Source organism: Budorcas taxicolor, chromosome 7 (genome assembly GCF_023091745.1).
Source record: "Budorcas taxicolor isolate Tak-1 chromosome 7, Takin1.1, whole genome shotgun sequence".
Classification (NCBI taxonomy): Eukaryota; Metazoa; Chordata; class Mammalia; order Artiodactyla; family Bovidae; genus Budorcas; species Budorcas taxicolor.
In genome coordinates, this window is record NC_068916.1 from 65,190,588 (window position 1) to 65,206,930 (window position 16,343).

Sequence of the window (16,343 nt, forward strand, 5' to 3'; positions counted from 1 at the left end):
GGCACTCACATGACAGGGTTGTGTGCTTTTTTCTTTCTTATATTCATCCTATTTGTTGAGGCGAAGAATGATTCTATTTCTCTTTATTTCCCCCACAATTCTTTGGACATCAGTTCAGTTCAGTCGCTCAGTCGTGTCCGACTCTTTGCGACCCCATGAATCACAGCACGTCAGGCCTCCCTGTCCATTACCAACTCCTGGAGTTCACTCAAACTCACGTCCATCGAGTCAGTGATGCCATCCAGCCATCTCATCCTCTGTCGTCCCCTTTTCCTCCTGCCCACAATCCCTCCCAGCATCAAGGTCTTTTCAAATGAGTCAGCTCTTCGCATGAGGTGGCCAGAGTACTGGAGCTTCAGCTTTAGCATCATTCCCTCCAAAGAACACCCAGGGCTGGTCTCCCTTAGGATGGACTGGTTGGATCTCCTTGCAGTCAAAGGGATTCTCAAGAGTCTTCTCCAACACCACAGTTCAAAAGCATCAATTCTTCAGCGCTCAGCTTTCTTCACAGTCCAACTTCCACATCCATGCATGACCACTTGAAAAACCAGAGCCTTGACTAGATGGACCTTTCTTGGCAGAGTAATGTCTCTGCTTTTGAATATGCTGTCTAGATTGGTCATAACTTTTCTTCCAAGGAGTAAGCGTCTTTTAATTTCATGGCTGCAGTCACCATCTGCAGTGATTTTGGAGCCCAAAAAAATAAAGTCTGACACTGTTTCCACTGTTTCCCCATCTATTTGCCATGAAGTGATGGGACCAGATGCCATGATCTTAGTTTTCTGAATGTTGAGCCCTAAGCCAACTTTTCCCTCTCTAATTTCACTTTCATCAAGAGGCTTTTTAGTTCCTCTTCACTTTCTGCCATAAGGTGGTGTCATCTGCTTATCTGAGGTTATTGATATTTCTCCCAGCAATCTTGATTCCAGCTTGTGCTTCTTCCAGCCCAGCATTTCTCATGATGTACTCTGCATATAAGTTAAATAAGTAGGTCCTTAATTCTTCGGTGGAGTCATCCTCTTTTATGAGATGAATGAAGAAATAAAAACAATTCACCTTATGTCCTCAAGACTCATGAAGAAAGTACATTTATCCAGTTATCCAAACTCCCTTGCTTAGAATCACTTTATGCTGTTGGATAAATGCAGTCCTACCTGGCCCTCTTTGAAGGATAACCTTGAAAGCATCCTTGAAGACAATGCTCTGCTGTGTGTGTGTGTGTGTGTGTGTGTGTGAAGGTTACTAGAATAATCTACTTAGCAGATAAACAAATGTTTGGAATTATATAGAGCCGTTTAAGCCTCAAAGCAAAATTGTTTCGGCGCCTTTGTAGGGTTATTTGAGAAGGAGGTTGCAAGCAGGGAAACTCTCCTAAAATTTGCAGCAGAATCTAATCCTTTGTAGTCCTCAGACCCTGGATGAAGCAGATGCCCTACTCAGTTTTCCTTTCAGCATTGCTGTTTTTGAGCACACAACTCTTTTTCCATTGTTTTGAAGACACCAACCAGCTGGGCCAGAGACATGAGCGTCCTCTCTGAGCAGAAGTTGCCAAGTCTGCAGGGTCAGGATTAGAGTATGTGCTTTAACAGACCTTTCTCCCTGGGCAGGATACACTTGGCTCACTTCACCACCTTTCTTCCCACCCTCCAAAGGATGCCAGGCACACTAAGTAGTGATTAAACAAAAGATTAAAATTCCATTTGTGTGTGTGTGTATGTGTGGCTGTTTGAACATTAATCGATTCTTTCAGTGGAATGTTAAGTAAAAGCACGCAACTACCAGAAGCAGTTATTTAGAGCAGCCAGTCAAAATCCAGTTCCAATTTATTGTTTAATGTGATTTCCACAATCATTCTGCCAGCCTCCTCCACACACTCTCCCTCACCGTCCTTGCCCTCTGCTCCTTCCCAACCCTTCTGCTTCCTGTAGTAAAAGGACATCTAGAAATAGCGGGGAAGGAAAATAGCAGAAGATGGTTGCTGAAGGAAAATAATCATAGCTTTTATAGACAAACCTGTGGGTCTGTAGAATTAAAATTGCCTCTGGACTGAAATCCAGACTATCTTTTTGCATAACATTAAGTGATGGCATTTCATAAGAATCGCTCTCTTTTAAGAAACACTGTTAGCGTTTTTTCTGGTCGCGAAAGGTCTGTGGCATTTGTTTCTGTTGTAGAATGCTGCTATTAACTAAGAACTTTCTTCTTTCCTCAAGAACAGTGAGTTTCCACATGGGCACATGACCTCCTGTTAATGAGGAAATTCTCTAAATCCTGTTATCAGCAGTAGCCAGTTGAATTGGCTCAGGTGTTCAATAGGTTTTCTCTGCAGGGCTCCCAGTTTTATTATTAGATTCCCATCCCTGTCCTTTCTCCCCCATACATGGCCATCACATACACCAGATCATAAACTTTCTCCAGAAATAACCTATTAAAAGTTGCACTCCTTTACCGAGGGGGCCTAACTTTATGCCAGATACTGAGCTTGATGTGTTGTGTGGATGGGCTCAGTTCATTCTCTCAACAACCTGCACATTATTCTGATAGTTTTCCCTATTAACCAATCCAGGAAACTGGGGTCCATCTGCCCAGGGAGTAAATCCTAGGTTTTTCCAACTCTGGAGTCAGAACGCTCTGAGTCATCCAACTAGACTTCCTGCCCCATTGATGAGCAATCGCTCATGCGCTCATACACCTGATACTTACTGAGGGCCTAGGTATTGACCTAGGAAAACACAGTGACAAATCAAAACAGACATGCCCCTGCCTTCAGGGAGTTCACAGTCTAACCCATGGGGAGAACAGCCAGATCTGGTTTGATCTTTGGGGCTGGCAAACTATGGGGTTTGGGGTAACTCTGTTCTACTCTTTTAGCCTCAGGTTTCATAACTGTGAGTGAGACAGCTGGATTTTGGCAAGTGGTTTTCCACCTTTACTGTGAATTACATGGAGATGTGTTTAAAGATCCATTGCTTCCTGGCCTCCTATGCTCAGATACTTTGATTTCATAGGTTCAGGGTGGGGTACAGGAAATTTTATATATAATGAAGGCTCAGGTCTCCAAAGAACCGTCCTTTGAGAGCAACTGATCTGGCTCTAAGCCCATTAGCACCTGCATGGGATCTGTGTTGTTACACCTGTGTTCACAGTGCTTACCACAGTGTCTGGCACAAATATTTAGCAATATTTGGGATGATCTATCTGTGGGGTTTCTATGGGTGGATGTCAGAGACTTCTGTTCACAATTTTCATTAAGGTTTCTGGATAAGATTCTAAGGGCCTCCTGGGCTGTGAATACTCAGTGGTTTTAGGATTAAAACCAACTCCTTCTTTGACAAAAGCTTAAACCTATTATGGGAAATCTTTTTAACATGTATAGTAAAAAAAAAAAGGGCGGGGGGTGCTTCCCTGGTAGCTCAGCTGGTAAAGAATCAGCCTGCAATGCAGGACACCCTGGTTCAATTCCTGGGTTGGGAAGATCTGCTGGAGAAGGGATAGGCTACCCACCCCAGTATTCTTGGGCTTCCCTGGTAGCTCAGCTGGTAAAGAATCCACCTGCAATGCAGGAAATCAGGGTTTAATCCCTGGGTTGGGAAGATCCCCTGGAGAAGCGAAAGGCTACTCACTCCAGTATTGTGGCCTGGAGAATTCCATGGACTTTATATGCCATGGAGTCTTCAAAGAGTCGGACACGGCTGAGCAACTTTCACTTTCACTTTTCTTTCACTTTCATAGTAAAATTTGAGTCCTGTATCAAGATGATTTGATCAGATGTCAATTTATAGTAGATCCTTAAAATCCGAAGCCTACCCACGTTCTATGTGTAAATTCTGAGCATGCTTCCAATACACAGTTTGTGATTTTCTTGGTTCACTTGAAAGTACTTTTTGGGCAGGTAGTGGTATCTTTATTTTCCAGGTAGGAAAATGAAACTTGTCCAAGACCACACTGTAAGCTCTCTCCACTAAAATCCAGTGTGGGAATCAAAGAACATGGCTTTTATCCTCTGGCTTACTTATGTGCCCTTGGTTGGGTAGTTTGGTCTCTTTGGACCTCAGTTTTCCCACCTATAAGATAGAAGAAAGGTGGACTTACTGTTTCTGAGAGGCTTCATAGCTTGGATACTTGAGAACCTCCTTGTAACTTTTAACTTGCCAAAGTCCCTATGTTGGCAAGCTCCGAAGTCCTCTTAGTTTAGTGAAGAAGTAAGTAAAAACTAATGCTTCCCTGGTGACTCATCCAGCAAAAAATCCACCTATAATTCAGGAGTCCCAGGTTCAATCCCTGAGTCTGGACGATCCGCTGGAGAAATGAATGGCAACCCACTCCAGTATTCTTGCCTGGAGAATTCCATGGACAGAAGAGCCTGGCAGGCTACAGTCCATGGGGTTGCAAAGAGTTAGACATGACTAAGTGACTGTCACTTATCATCTAAGAACTGAGACCACCTAAAAAAGGCCATCTCTGGAGATCATTCCAGAGGGGCATGCATCATTAAGGCAAAGGCAGTGAGGTGGTAGAAGCTGTTAAGCATGAAGCTCCCAGAATTTTGGAACCCTAATTCTGTACCCTGTCAGTTCTGCAGTTCACTGTTCATTCTGAGAATGAGATTCAGGGGAGTTGATCTCTGTGCAGTCACAGCTGTGAGATTCAGCCCGTACCCCCTTCCCAGAAACACCAGAAGACGTCCACAAACAGATAGAGGAGACAGTGTCCTTTCCAGGATCTTAGGCTCCTGAAATGTCTTTGCAAAGGTCACCTCACCCTTGCTACTCAAAATGTTTTTCGGGGATCAGCAGCATCACCTAGGAGCTTGTTAGAAATGCAGAGTCTCAGGCCCAGACCAGACCTCGTGTATCAGAATCCATGTTTAACAAGATACTCATGTGATTATACTGCACAGGAAAATTTGAGGAGCACTAGCCCTAACTCCAATACTTTGGCCACCTGATGCGAAAAACTAACTCATTGGAAAAGACCCTGATACTGAGAAAGATTGAAGGCAGAAGAAGGGGACAACAGAGGATGAGATGGCTGGATGGCATCATCGAACTCTATGGACATGAGTTTGAATGAGCTTCGGGAGTTGGTGATGGACAGGGAGGCCTGGCATGCTGCTGTCCTTGGGGTCACGAAGAGTTGGACACGACTGAGCAACTGGACTGAACTGAGCCCTAACTCTGTGTTCGACTCCTCTCCACATCCTGATGAACAAGCAGGCATCCTGTTCCTGGCCTCCCCTAACATCTTCTTCCAAGTGGGCCTATTTCATCTTAAGACCAGCCCACCTTTTGGAATTCCTTCTGTGTTTTCAGCTAACTCCTCAGGCAATCAATAACTTCTGCCCTTGGCTCTCACACTAGCCTGAGGGCCTCATAGAACAAGATAAACTCTCCTGTGTTTCCCATGGCTTCTCATCTCCAAGGTCTCATAGAACACAGTTTCTTATCTTCCTCATGCATATCTGTATGTGGTAGCCCACTGCAAACTCACTGCGGCCAGGAAAATAACACAAATGAGAGATGAGAGCCAGGTCACATCACAGTCTTTGTGACCCCATGAACTGTAGCCCACCCACCAGGCTCCTGTGTCCATGGAATTTTCTAGGCAAGAATACTGAAGTGGGTTGCCATTTCCTCCAGAGGATCTTCCCGACCCAGAGATGATACTCATGTCTCCTACTTTGGCAAGCAAATTCTTTACCACTGAGCCCCACTGGGAAGCCCTATTTTCCCCCACCCCCAACACTGGCAGTTAAAAAAAAATCCTCAAAAACCACCAGATTGTGTTTGCCAGTGACCACGTCTAAGGTTTTTTTGTGACCTTCGATGATGAATATCTGCTCCACTAGGATACAATCGCCCAGGTATGGTTTGACCAGCACAGACCAGGCAGGCTTATGACATCCTGAATTCTAGACTAGTAGTTCTCAAATGGGAGCGTGCATCAGAATCTCTTTGAGGACTTGTTAAAACCCAAGTCTCTGGGCCCCACACCCAGTTTCTGCTGCTGCTTCCCAGAGGGGGCTCATTTCTGATGAGTTCCCAACTGCTGTGAGTGCTGCTGGTTCACACTGTAAGAACCGCTTTAGATTGGTTCCTCCCATTAAGACAGCCTGGGTTTGCAGAGCCTCTTTAGTTCCACCAGTGACCTAACATAGTCAATGAAGTTCTCAGTCTTTGGGTAGCAGAAGAGGGAAAAGGAATTGGGAGGGAGGGCTGGAGGAAAGATTGCTAACCAACCCTTGACTGACCAGTCCTGACATCTAGAGGTAGAGTGCTTAACTTGGGCATATCCCTGTTCCATTCCAAGACTTAGTTTCCCTGTTTGTGAAATAGGGCAGTGGCCCCAGATCAGTTTTTGGGTTGATGTGTTTGCTTGTGTGGAGATTTGATGGTCAGTTTGTTTTTAGCAGAGGACCTTTAGAAATGAAATCTCACAGAGAACCCCGGTATAGAAACAGACAGATGCATTGCTGGTCTGGCTGAAGTGCAGGGGTCAAGCTCTTACTGTCAGTCTCCACCTTCTCAAGGCAGCACCGAGGTGTCTCCTGCAGAAATGTGGCTCAATACAGTTGAAACCCCGGAAGGAACTTCCCACTCAGCTCCTGTGATTTCTAAGACCCTGAGAGTTGTTTGCAGGCATGTGACCTTTGTTTTTGCAGTTTTCTTTCCCTCTCTGACCATGACATGCGGCATGTCCACTTTCAGAATTTTCTTCCTGCAAGTCAGAGAGGTCTTCAGAAGAGGAAATGTCAAGGATTATCATCATTAGAGCTGTTGTAGGGATATTGAGCCCTTGTGGAAAATGTGCTAATGCGAGGATCAGCCAGAGACTTAATAAACAGGCATGAGGATGATTTCATTCCAGTGGCTTCTTGTTAGTGCTAATGTTCCAGCACACCATGCGTTCAGGGCCTTCGTAGGTAATTATACAGGAAATAGGACTAGTGGATCCTGCATGCCACAGTGGCATGAGCAGGTCTGCGGGTTTTTTTAAGGGCAAGGTCATGGGGAAAGCTGTTCTCATCTAGGTGAACATAGAAGATACAAACAGCAGTGTGGAGCAGTGTCACCTTGGAAAGACTCTTACTGAGCCCTGGGGCCTGACTCTTGGCGTGGGAAAGCATCTGGCACCTTTTGATAACCCCAGATGCTGGAATGCAGCCTCTGGGAAACTGCTTCCTTAACAGGCCCACCAGGACAGACTCCCCTCCTGGAACACATAATAAATGTCTTCAACTCCAGCCTCTGGGGGCTGCTCTTCTGTGTATTCCTGTTTTCTTTCAGTCGTCCGAGCACTTGTTCAGACCTTCCACATACATCTGCCAGATGCTCCCCGTCTCTGGGTCCAGGCCTTCTTTGGGACTGCAGAGATGACCGTGACCCAGCTCTTCCTCCTGTGCTCCTTGAGCCCAGCCCACTCTGCCATGCTCTACCCGCCCAGGGTGTGCGCTCTGCCTGCCTCTCATTTCAGCTTATCTGAAATCCAGCCCAAAGGCCCCAGTGTCCGTGAACCCTTCCCCAGTTCTCCCAGGTGGAAGTGAAGTCCTCTAGCTCTTTTTCAGAACCTCTCACCCCAGGTTCATTTCCTCTGCCTCATCCAGTGCAGAGCCACTAGGCAGCTGTGGCTCTTAAGCACTTGGAAGGAGGCTGAACTGAGATGCCCACAAGTGTGACATACACACTGGATTTTGAAGACTCAGTACACACACAAAAAGGAACATAGACTTAACCTCAACATTTGCTTCCACTGCCTGTTGAAATGATCTTACTTTAGATGACTGGTCCCCAACCTTTTTGGCACCAGGGACCAATTTTATGGAAGACAGTTTTGCCACAGTTTTGGCAACCCCTGCTTTTGATGGCATATATGGAGCTAAATGGAATACATTATCACAACTCACTTCACCTGGTTTAAAAAGAGTAGAGTTACATATGTGGCTCATCTTGGCAGCTTACATTCTATTTCTGTTAGACAGCGTCATACGTACCGCTTTCTCTCTTCTGTAAAAGGAGTATCTGTCCATCTGCCTTCTCTCCCACGGGTTTGTAAGTTCCAGGAGGGTGAGCACTGTGTGTCCTCTTTCTGAACTATGCACACCTGGCTGGCACAGGTGGGCAGGAGTAACTGAGTTCTGAGGGAATTAATAAATGAACCACTGGTGGCAGACATCATCCCTTAGGCCATGTACTTGCTGGGTCTCTTTGTTATTAAACTTATTTTCCCTTTTCTTCTTTTTCATAGTTTTTGTCTTTTTTTAAGGGCTCACACAATCAACCAAAGAAGAGCTTTTTCTTTGGAGATAGGCAGAAACTGAAGGACTGGCACGACAAAGAAGCCATCAAGAGGGATGCTCAGCGTGTAGGTACGAAGGGCAGGGCGTCCACGGGAGGGTCCCCTGGAGAGTGCTTGCACGCGTGTGTGTGTGTGTTTTATGGGGGCATCTAGACCTCCTGTTGACTCCCTGTCCGTTTGCCATTATCCCTTCCCCTGGTTCCCAGGCTCAGCCCTCTCCCCTCCTTCACCTGTTAGCTGACCCCTTTCTCCATTCACATCATCAGATCCACTGCTTTCAGGCCTTTGCCCTGAAACCTCTATGGTGATAGAAAATGTCTCCCTCCTGGAAGATTCGTTACCACTAAAATGAAGAGCAGTAAGAATAAGAACCCACGTTTACTAAACACCAACAGCGAAAAGGCCCACGATCCACACTTCGCACATTTTCTTGATGAAACCCCTAACCAACCTTTGTAGCTCATTTGATGAGAAGGAACCTGCAGCTCAGAGAGGTGGGGTAATTTACCTGCAGACATTCAGTGAGATAGAGGCAAGCTTGAGACTTAAACCCAGGTCTGGAGGGCTGACTTGATCTCTCCCCAGCATCACAGCCACAAGGTTGGCTGAAACTAGTGGGCTTCTGCTGAAGCTTTCTTCACCTGGTTAGCCTTTGGAACAGCTCCTGTTTCACTGCAGAGCTGGAATGGGTGAGATATACAGAAATCATGTGGAGAGTCGTCCCCAAAGGGCCTGGCTAGGAGCCAGGAGAGCAGCTCTGACGCCACCTACCAGCCATCTGACCCTCAGATGAATTCCAGACTCCTGGAGCCTTGGTTTCCCCTCTGTCCTCAGGGCTCATGCTTCCACTTTGATAACCAAAGGGTAAATGTTGTGAAGGTGACAGATAAAGTATAGCTTTATAATACTGGAAAGAAATAGAAGGGATTTGTATTTTATTCATTGTTATATCAGAGGTACCCAGCACCATTGATTTTCTTTTTGTAAATGTTACACTGTGACAAAACCAGATTACAAGAAGCTCTGAATAGAGCTGACATAGTAACTGGTGGTCAGGGAAATCCAAAGACACATCTGCCAGTGACTTAGAATGAAGGGTTGGAATGCTGCTTAGTTTAAGAAAGGAAACATTTGAAAAGAGCTAATTTCCCAGGCATGTATACCAGAATTATTGGAACATTGGGTTAACTAGCCAGAAAAGAGTAAGCAGTGGTGACATTATTAAGAATAACAGTAACCAGCCCAGGTTGAACACTCACTGTGTGCCAGGCATCTTGCCCTGCTGCTGCTGCTAAGTTGCTTCAGTCATGTCCGACTCTGTGTGACCCCATAGACGGCAGCCCACCAGGCTCCCCTGTCTCTGGGATTCTCCAGGGAAGAACACTGGAGTGGGTTGCCATTTCCTTTTCCAATACAGGAAAGTGAAAAGTGAAAGTGAAGTCCCTCAGTCGTTTCTGACCCTCAGAGACCCCATGGACTGCAGCCTTCTAGGCTCCTCCGTCCATGGGATTTTCCAGACAAGAGTACTGGAGTGGATTGCCATTGCCTTCTCTGTCTTCCCCTGCATTCCCTCCTTAATCATCACACTGAACCTTTTCATCCCAATGAACACTAAGGGAAAAACCCAAGACAAAGAAAAGCTGAAGGCTCTCCCAAGATGATAGCCAGGAGCAGCAGGGCTGGGCTTCAAACTCTACTCAATGCAGCTCCAGAGCCTGAACTCGGAATCATTCTCCTGCACTGCCCCCTCCACCAGAGCTTCCCGCCCCGCCCAAACAGATGCTTCTGCCCTTCTTTGTCTGCCTGCGGCATTTGTGTCCCTTGTGTGATCATGCTAGGCACTGGCCAGCAGTGTCTTATCCCAGAGCCATACAAGTTACAGGCAGCAGAGTCCTCTCCATCGTCGGGCTGGATCAGAGAAGGCACTGCCACAGGCTCCACCTCTCTACTTGCACCTTCTCATCATGCTGATGTTGACATCATTTATTTTGCAAAGTAAACAGGGTGTTGCTCAGGCCATGGGCTCCAGATGAGATGATTTTCAGTTAGCTGATTCTATTACCATTTCTTACACACTGTTGCCAATGGCAGGTGCTTGGTCTATTATTGCAGGGGTTAGGGGACATCAGCACATGCCATCTGCACCCCGGAAACCCAGAGAGTAATTTCCTGGAGCATCAGGGACTCTTTCCCCAGATGGCTTGTACAGAGAAAGGAAAGCTGGCACTGGATCCACCCAGATCCCCAACTAAGAGCCACACTTTCAGGCCTAGGCAAGGCAGATCGTCATTAGTTTGCTGGCTTTAAAAAAAAATCAAAGCATCTTTGATCATTTGTGGCAATTTTGATTTACATGTAAAGTTCAAGTCGCCTGGAGAGGAATCACAGTATTTCCTCACATGGTTAATAGGGTTTATCTTTACTGAAAATTCTTGGGTGTGCAGCCTCTCGTTTGACTTTCTCAGGATGGTGTGGGTACCAGACAGGAACAAATTACAGTTCTTAGAGCTAGTGTGACTGGCCCAAGGTGGGTCAGCTCCTAGGCAGGTGACCTGACCTCCAACCAGGTGGGCAGACTCCAGGGTCAGGGATGTTTGGGGCTCCTGGCAGAGGGTGGGGGAAGCATGGGCATTGGAGCCCAGAGACCTACTTTTATAACCTTTCTGAGTCCTGGTTTTTCTTTTTTATTGCATTGTTTTATTTACTTATAATTTTTGGCTGCACTGGCTCTCTGTTGCCACACTGGACCCTCTCCAGCTGTGGCAAGTCGGGGCCACCTTCCAGCTGCAGTGTGGGGGCTTCTCGTTGCAGTGGCTTTTCCTGCTGTGGAGCCCTGGCTCTAGAGCACGCTGGCTTCAGCAGTGTGGCACGCAGGTCCGGTCACCCCATGGCATGTGGGATCCTCCTGGACCAGGGATCAAACCTGGGACCCTTGCACTGGCAGGCGGACTCCTTACCACTGGACCACCAGGGAAGTCCCAAGTCCCGGCTTTTCTCTTGGTAGAATGAAGGCTCGCGTGTCCACCCTGACAGCCTGTTGTGGAGGTCACAGGAGGACAGAGCTGCGGTGCATGACACAGCTGTGGCTGAGCCTCATTCCCTTCCCCTCTTTAGCCCTGCAGAATCTGGAGAAACACTCTGTACCAAGTATAAAGTCTTTTCTTGGTCATTTAAGCACGTTTTTCCTCTTCCCTTTCCCACTGCATTTAATTGGCAACCCTGATTTTGCTGTTTGCTCCTAGGAGATGGAGAACAAGGGAGGCCCTTCCCGTTGACCTATGCTGAGCGAGTGGACCAGGCGTACCGAGAAAATGGATTTAACATTTACGTCAGCGATAAAATCTCCCTGAATCGCTCTCTCCCTGACATTCGGCACCCAAAGTGAGTGTAACTTCTCTCGTCTTCTGGGACTAAGGATTTTTGCCCTTGACTCTCGTTGAGGATTAAAGAAACAGGTCCATAAAGCACTGCCGGAGGAGATTCCCTCTGTTATCCAGGGCCTTTGTGCACAGGTTCCTGTAACCAGATTCTCCTAGAATTTAGAGCTGGTGTGGCCAAGGGACGATATTGTCTCCCCTAAAGAGTTGGTCTCCTTCCTCTATTCATGCAGTGGAAACCAGGATCTCTGTATTTCCTCTTTGGACTCTGGCCCACACGGAAGTCCAGACATCACTTTGCAAGACAAGTACAACAACAGTTTCAGCCCTCCCTTGCTCCACCTTCTGTGTGTGACATTTTTATTTCTTTTTTTTTTTTTTTTACTCTATTTTAGCTATCCTATGCACCTTTATGTCTGTGTCTCGGTTATAAGCTATCCCAAATCACTTTGAGAGCATACATCTCATCATGATTAAAAACATAACAGTGACCGCTAACTTTCTTTGAACACGTAGTACGTGTCCAAGCACTTGTGTCATGTCAGTTCCCTGCAATGTAGGCCCCGTGATGATGCCCATGTTTACAGATGAGGAAACTGAAGCTTAAAGGGGTACTGCAACTCATGTAGGGCCACACAGTGACTAAGAAGCTGAGTCAGTTCTTGAGCTCCAGTTCAACCAAAAATTCTACTCTGGATCTTAAGCCATCGTGTCTTTCACTTTTGAAAGGAGTATTGTGTGGTCATGGTGCCTTTCTAATAGAGCAGTGTGTCTTAAAGTGGCTGTGCTTTAGAATCACGTGGAGGGCTATTAGTTGGAACACAAGATGTTGAGCCTCAACCCCATACTTCCTGATCCGGTGGATCTGGGTGGGGGCCCAAGACCTTCATTACTAGTAAGCTCCCATGTGGTGTTCATGGGGTCCACACCTTGGGGACCACTGCTAGCAGATTTCAGAATTACTTCCAAAACAAAAAGAGACTCACAGACTTAGAGGATGAACTTATGGTTGCCAGGAGGGAAGGACAGGGAGAAGGGATAGTTAAGGAGTTTGGGATGGACTTGTACACGCTGCTCTATTTAAAATGGATAACTAATAAGGACCTACTCCATAGCACAGGGAGTTCTGCTTAATGTTATGTGACACCCTGGATGGGAGAGGAGTTTGGGGAGAATTGATACATACGTATGTATGGCTGAGTCATTTCGCTGTTCACCTGAAACTATCACAACATTGTTAATCGGCTGTACCCGATTACAAAATTTTAAAAAAAATTTTTAATTTTTTTTTTTTCATGAAGGCTGTTACAAGTAGCAGTGGAGCATAAACTATTTTGCTTGGGGACTACAAAATTAGAGGCCAGGGAAAGATAGTAACAGCTAACACTTATTAGATACTTACTGTATGCCAGGCATTGTTCTAAGCCAATGGTTCTCAAAGTGTGGTTGCCAGGCCAGCAGAGCTTGTTAGACATGCAAATTTCTGGATCCCAGTCCAGGTTTACTGAATCAAAAGCTCTGCATAGGGGCTCAGCCATCAGTGTTTTAACAAGCCCTCTAGGTGATTCTGATGCAAAGCTCAAGTTTTATATATACATTCTTTTTTTAATATCCTTTTCATTGTGGTTTATCACAGGATATTGACTATAGTCCCCTGTGCTATACATTAGGACCTGTTGTTATCTACCAACCCTAGAACCAATGGTACTTCAAGTACGTTAACTCAGCGAAACCTTCCCAAAACCCTGAGAGATAAGTACCTTTATTATCACCATTTTACACTTGAGGAATGAGGTCCAAAGAGTTAAATAATTAGTATTGGATGACATAGCTGGTAAAAGGTGGTGCCAGAACTTGCATGCAGAGAGTCTGACCTAGAATCTGAGTCATTAGGTCTTTCCACCTCTACGAGCTCAAATGGTAGAGTATAATAATAAAGAATCTTGGTAGTATGTTTGGCTACCTAAGAATGCTTTTTGGCCCCTTACATCTTTCAGTCCCTGCAACATTACTTTAAGGTTGGCATTATTATTATCATCTCCACTGTATAGATGAGGAAAGCACACAACTAGGAATTTTCACAAAAAGGTGTGCTGCTTGCCCAGACCTGTAAGAATTTGTAAGGATTTCTTACAGTGAGGGGAGGGAGTGAGGGGCCTTGCAGGGCTTGCCCGAGGGGTTGCAATTTGATTCATGGTCTTCACTATCAAGCCTGGGATTTTTTTCATGTAAGTCTGAAAATATAGTTCAGATATTTCGGATGTTGCTGGATTCAGAGCTGTGACCTGACTCACTCCGAGGGTCAGAAACTCAATTTATGTTTAGCCCCTTGCAGAGTTCAGTTTCTGCACTAATTTCATCTTTCTAAGTCTAGGAAGGTTCATATGGGAGCATTATACTCTCACCTCAGCCACTGCTCTGTGGTTCTGTAGACTCTCAACTTTGGCTTTACCTGGGGTGGTTTTAAGAAATACAAAAACTGGTGCCCCAGCCCAACCACTGGAGTCTGAATTTCTGGAGGTATAGCCTGGCTCTCAGGATTTTCTAAAATCTCGGGATGTGATTCTCACATGTAGATAGGGTTGAGAACTGCTGGTGTGAAATAAGGAATATTTTTTTACAATGAGAGAGAACTTTTCATCCACTCATTCACCTGTTCATCTAGTAAATGGATATTCATGGTCTTCTGTGTACCAAGCCCTGTTCTTAATACCAGGAACACAATGCTAAATGAGGATGGCAGAAGCAGGTCATTACACCACAGATGAGAACCAGTGATGGGGCGGGCATAGGGTGCTTTGGAACCCCAGAGGACACCCCCACCCTACACCAACCTTTGCAAGCCCTCATTGCAAGTAGAGAGCTAGGCAAGACAATGCACATTCTTTGATTTGCAGGGTAAGTCTCTCAGCTGCTAGAGGGGAAGCCAGGGTGGTGATGTGCCCCTTGTCTCCCAACAGCCACGAAAAAGAAAGGTCTTCCTACTCAAGGAGTCCCAGGACCCACAGAGAGGTCTGTGACTAGAATTCAGGAGGGTCTATAAACTTGAGTGAAAACAACTTTGCATTTTTCTTTTCATGAACCTCTCACTGAAATCTAGTGCTCGCTTCAGTTATGAATGTAGGCAATGAAGCACCTATGATGTCGCCAAAAGAAATCATCTACTTTCCCATTGCTTTACAGATATCTTGAAATGTCACAGATACTCATCACTGCTTTGGGATGAAGGTAGATTTGAGAACTTCCACTTGATCTTGTCATCTCATGTGTTAGTGAAGAAGCACATTTATGACTCTATTTCAGATTTCTTTATTATTTTGATAACTGTATTTCAGCCTAACTGGTTTCCTTTACAAGCTCATATATTTTATTTTATTCCTTGTAAACATTATTCTGAGAAGTGACCATGAGCTTCACCAGCCTGGCAGAGGGGTTCAGGGTCTGGGTTTAAGGGAAGGAAGCCCAGTTCTGGGTGGGTTTGATTTCTGCCTGAGGCTCCTCTTACCAGTCCACCCACCCAGCCAGATCCAAGTTATGGTGAAAGATGTCGCTAAATCCAGTGCTCCTGACACTCCCCACCCCCCCCCCTTTTTTAGAATTTTGTCATGGAAGCTGATTTTTCATAAATGAGTTGACAGGTTTCTTGAAGAACTTTTTTCTTTTTGCAGGGAAGTGGAGTGGGCGGGGGATCTCTCCTGGAGTTTGACAGCAGAAACGTGCGAGGAAATTAGAGCGGTTGAGCGGCTCAGTCTCTGGTTTCTTTTAGCTTAAACAACTTCTCCGGCAGGAGCTGAGGTTTATGTTTGCCTTCTACTCCTTCAGACTGAATTTTGGCAACAGCATGTCAGGAACAGAATTGAGGGGTTGTTTGTTTGTGCCAGCCGCATTCACTTCCTTCAGAAGCTGCGTGGGGGACCGTACAGCCACAGAGAATGGAGACTGGGCGGTACAGCCCCACTGGCTGGGTTTGCACAGGGGAGGTAGCCAGCTGGCTCTGAGCGAGCCTGCCCTCTGCACCTCCTGCCACGGAAGCAGGAACAGAGAATGGCTGGTGGGCTGGCCCACTTTCCTTCTCCCCTGGGGTGGGGTGGGGGGGCGCCCTGGTAGCCTGTTTGGCAACTGCACATGGAGCCCATCCAGGGCACAGAGCTGATGGCAATGGAGTCCCAACTGCTGGAAGCGTCCTGGGTCTAAAGATCCCTGGGCGAACCCTTCTGATGGGTGATCAGCTTCTTCTGTGCATGGTGGGGATGAAAGCAGCCTACAATCCTGACCTGCCTTTTCCAGTCCATGAGTATAGCTTTCAGTAATGAATGAACTGAATGGCATCCTTGTTGTAATAAAAGGCCCAAGTCTACCAGGTTCCTGGTTCCATGCTCCTTTTTGCTTTTTGTTCAGTTAACATGGTTAGTTTATGGTTATGTGTTCAGTTTCTTCAAAAGAATTTATAAGCTCATATTGTTATAATAGGCCTGGATTCTATTGAGTGCCTTTACATCCCCAACAAGCTACAAAGGCAGCAAGGGAGGGAGTTGTAGCCTGTTACCTTTGACATATGTTAATTAAATATTCTCTCTGAAAAAAATGATAACTTGCTGGCACAGGAAATTTGAGTCAATCACAGTTACTGCTACGGTAGTAGTAGAAGTAGCAGTAGTGATAATGCCCCAT

General features: G+C 46.0%; 1 protein-coding gene across 1 annotated transcript in view; it reads left to right on the plus strand.

Annotated features, from left to right (window-relative positions):
* Positions 1 to 16,343, plus strand: part of GALNT10 (polypeptide N-acetylgalactosaminyltransferase 10) — a 229,587-nt gene that overhangs the window by 95,466 nt on the left and 117,778 nt on the right. The window contains exons 2-3 of the mRNA XM_052643077.1: positions 8,263 to 8,365; positions 11,538 to 11,676. Of these exons, the coding sequence (XP_052499037.1) occupies positions 8,263 to 8,365; positions 11,538 to 11,676 (242 nt within the window). The remainder of the gene's footprint in view (positions 1 to 8,262; positions 8,366 to 11,537; positions 11,677 to 16,343) is intronic.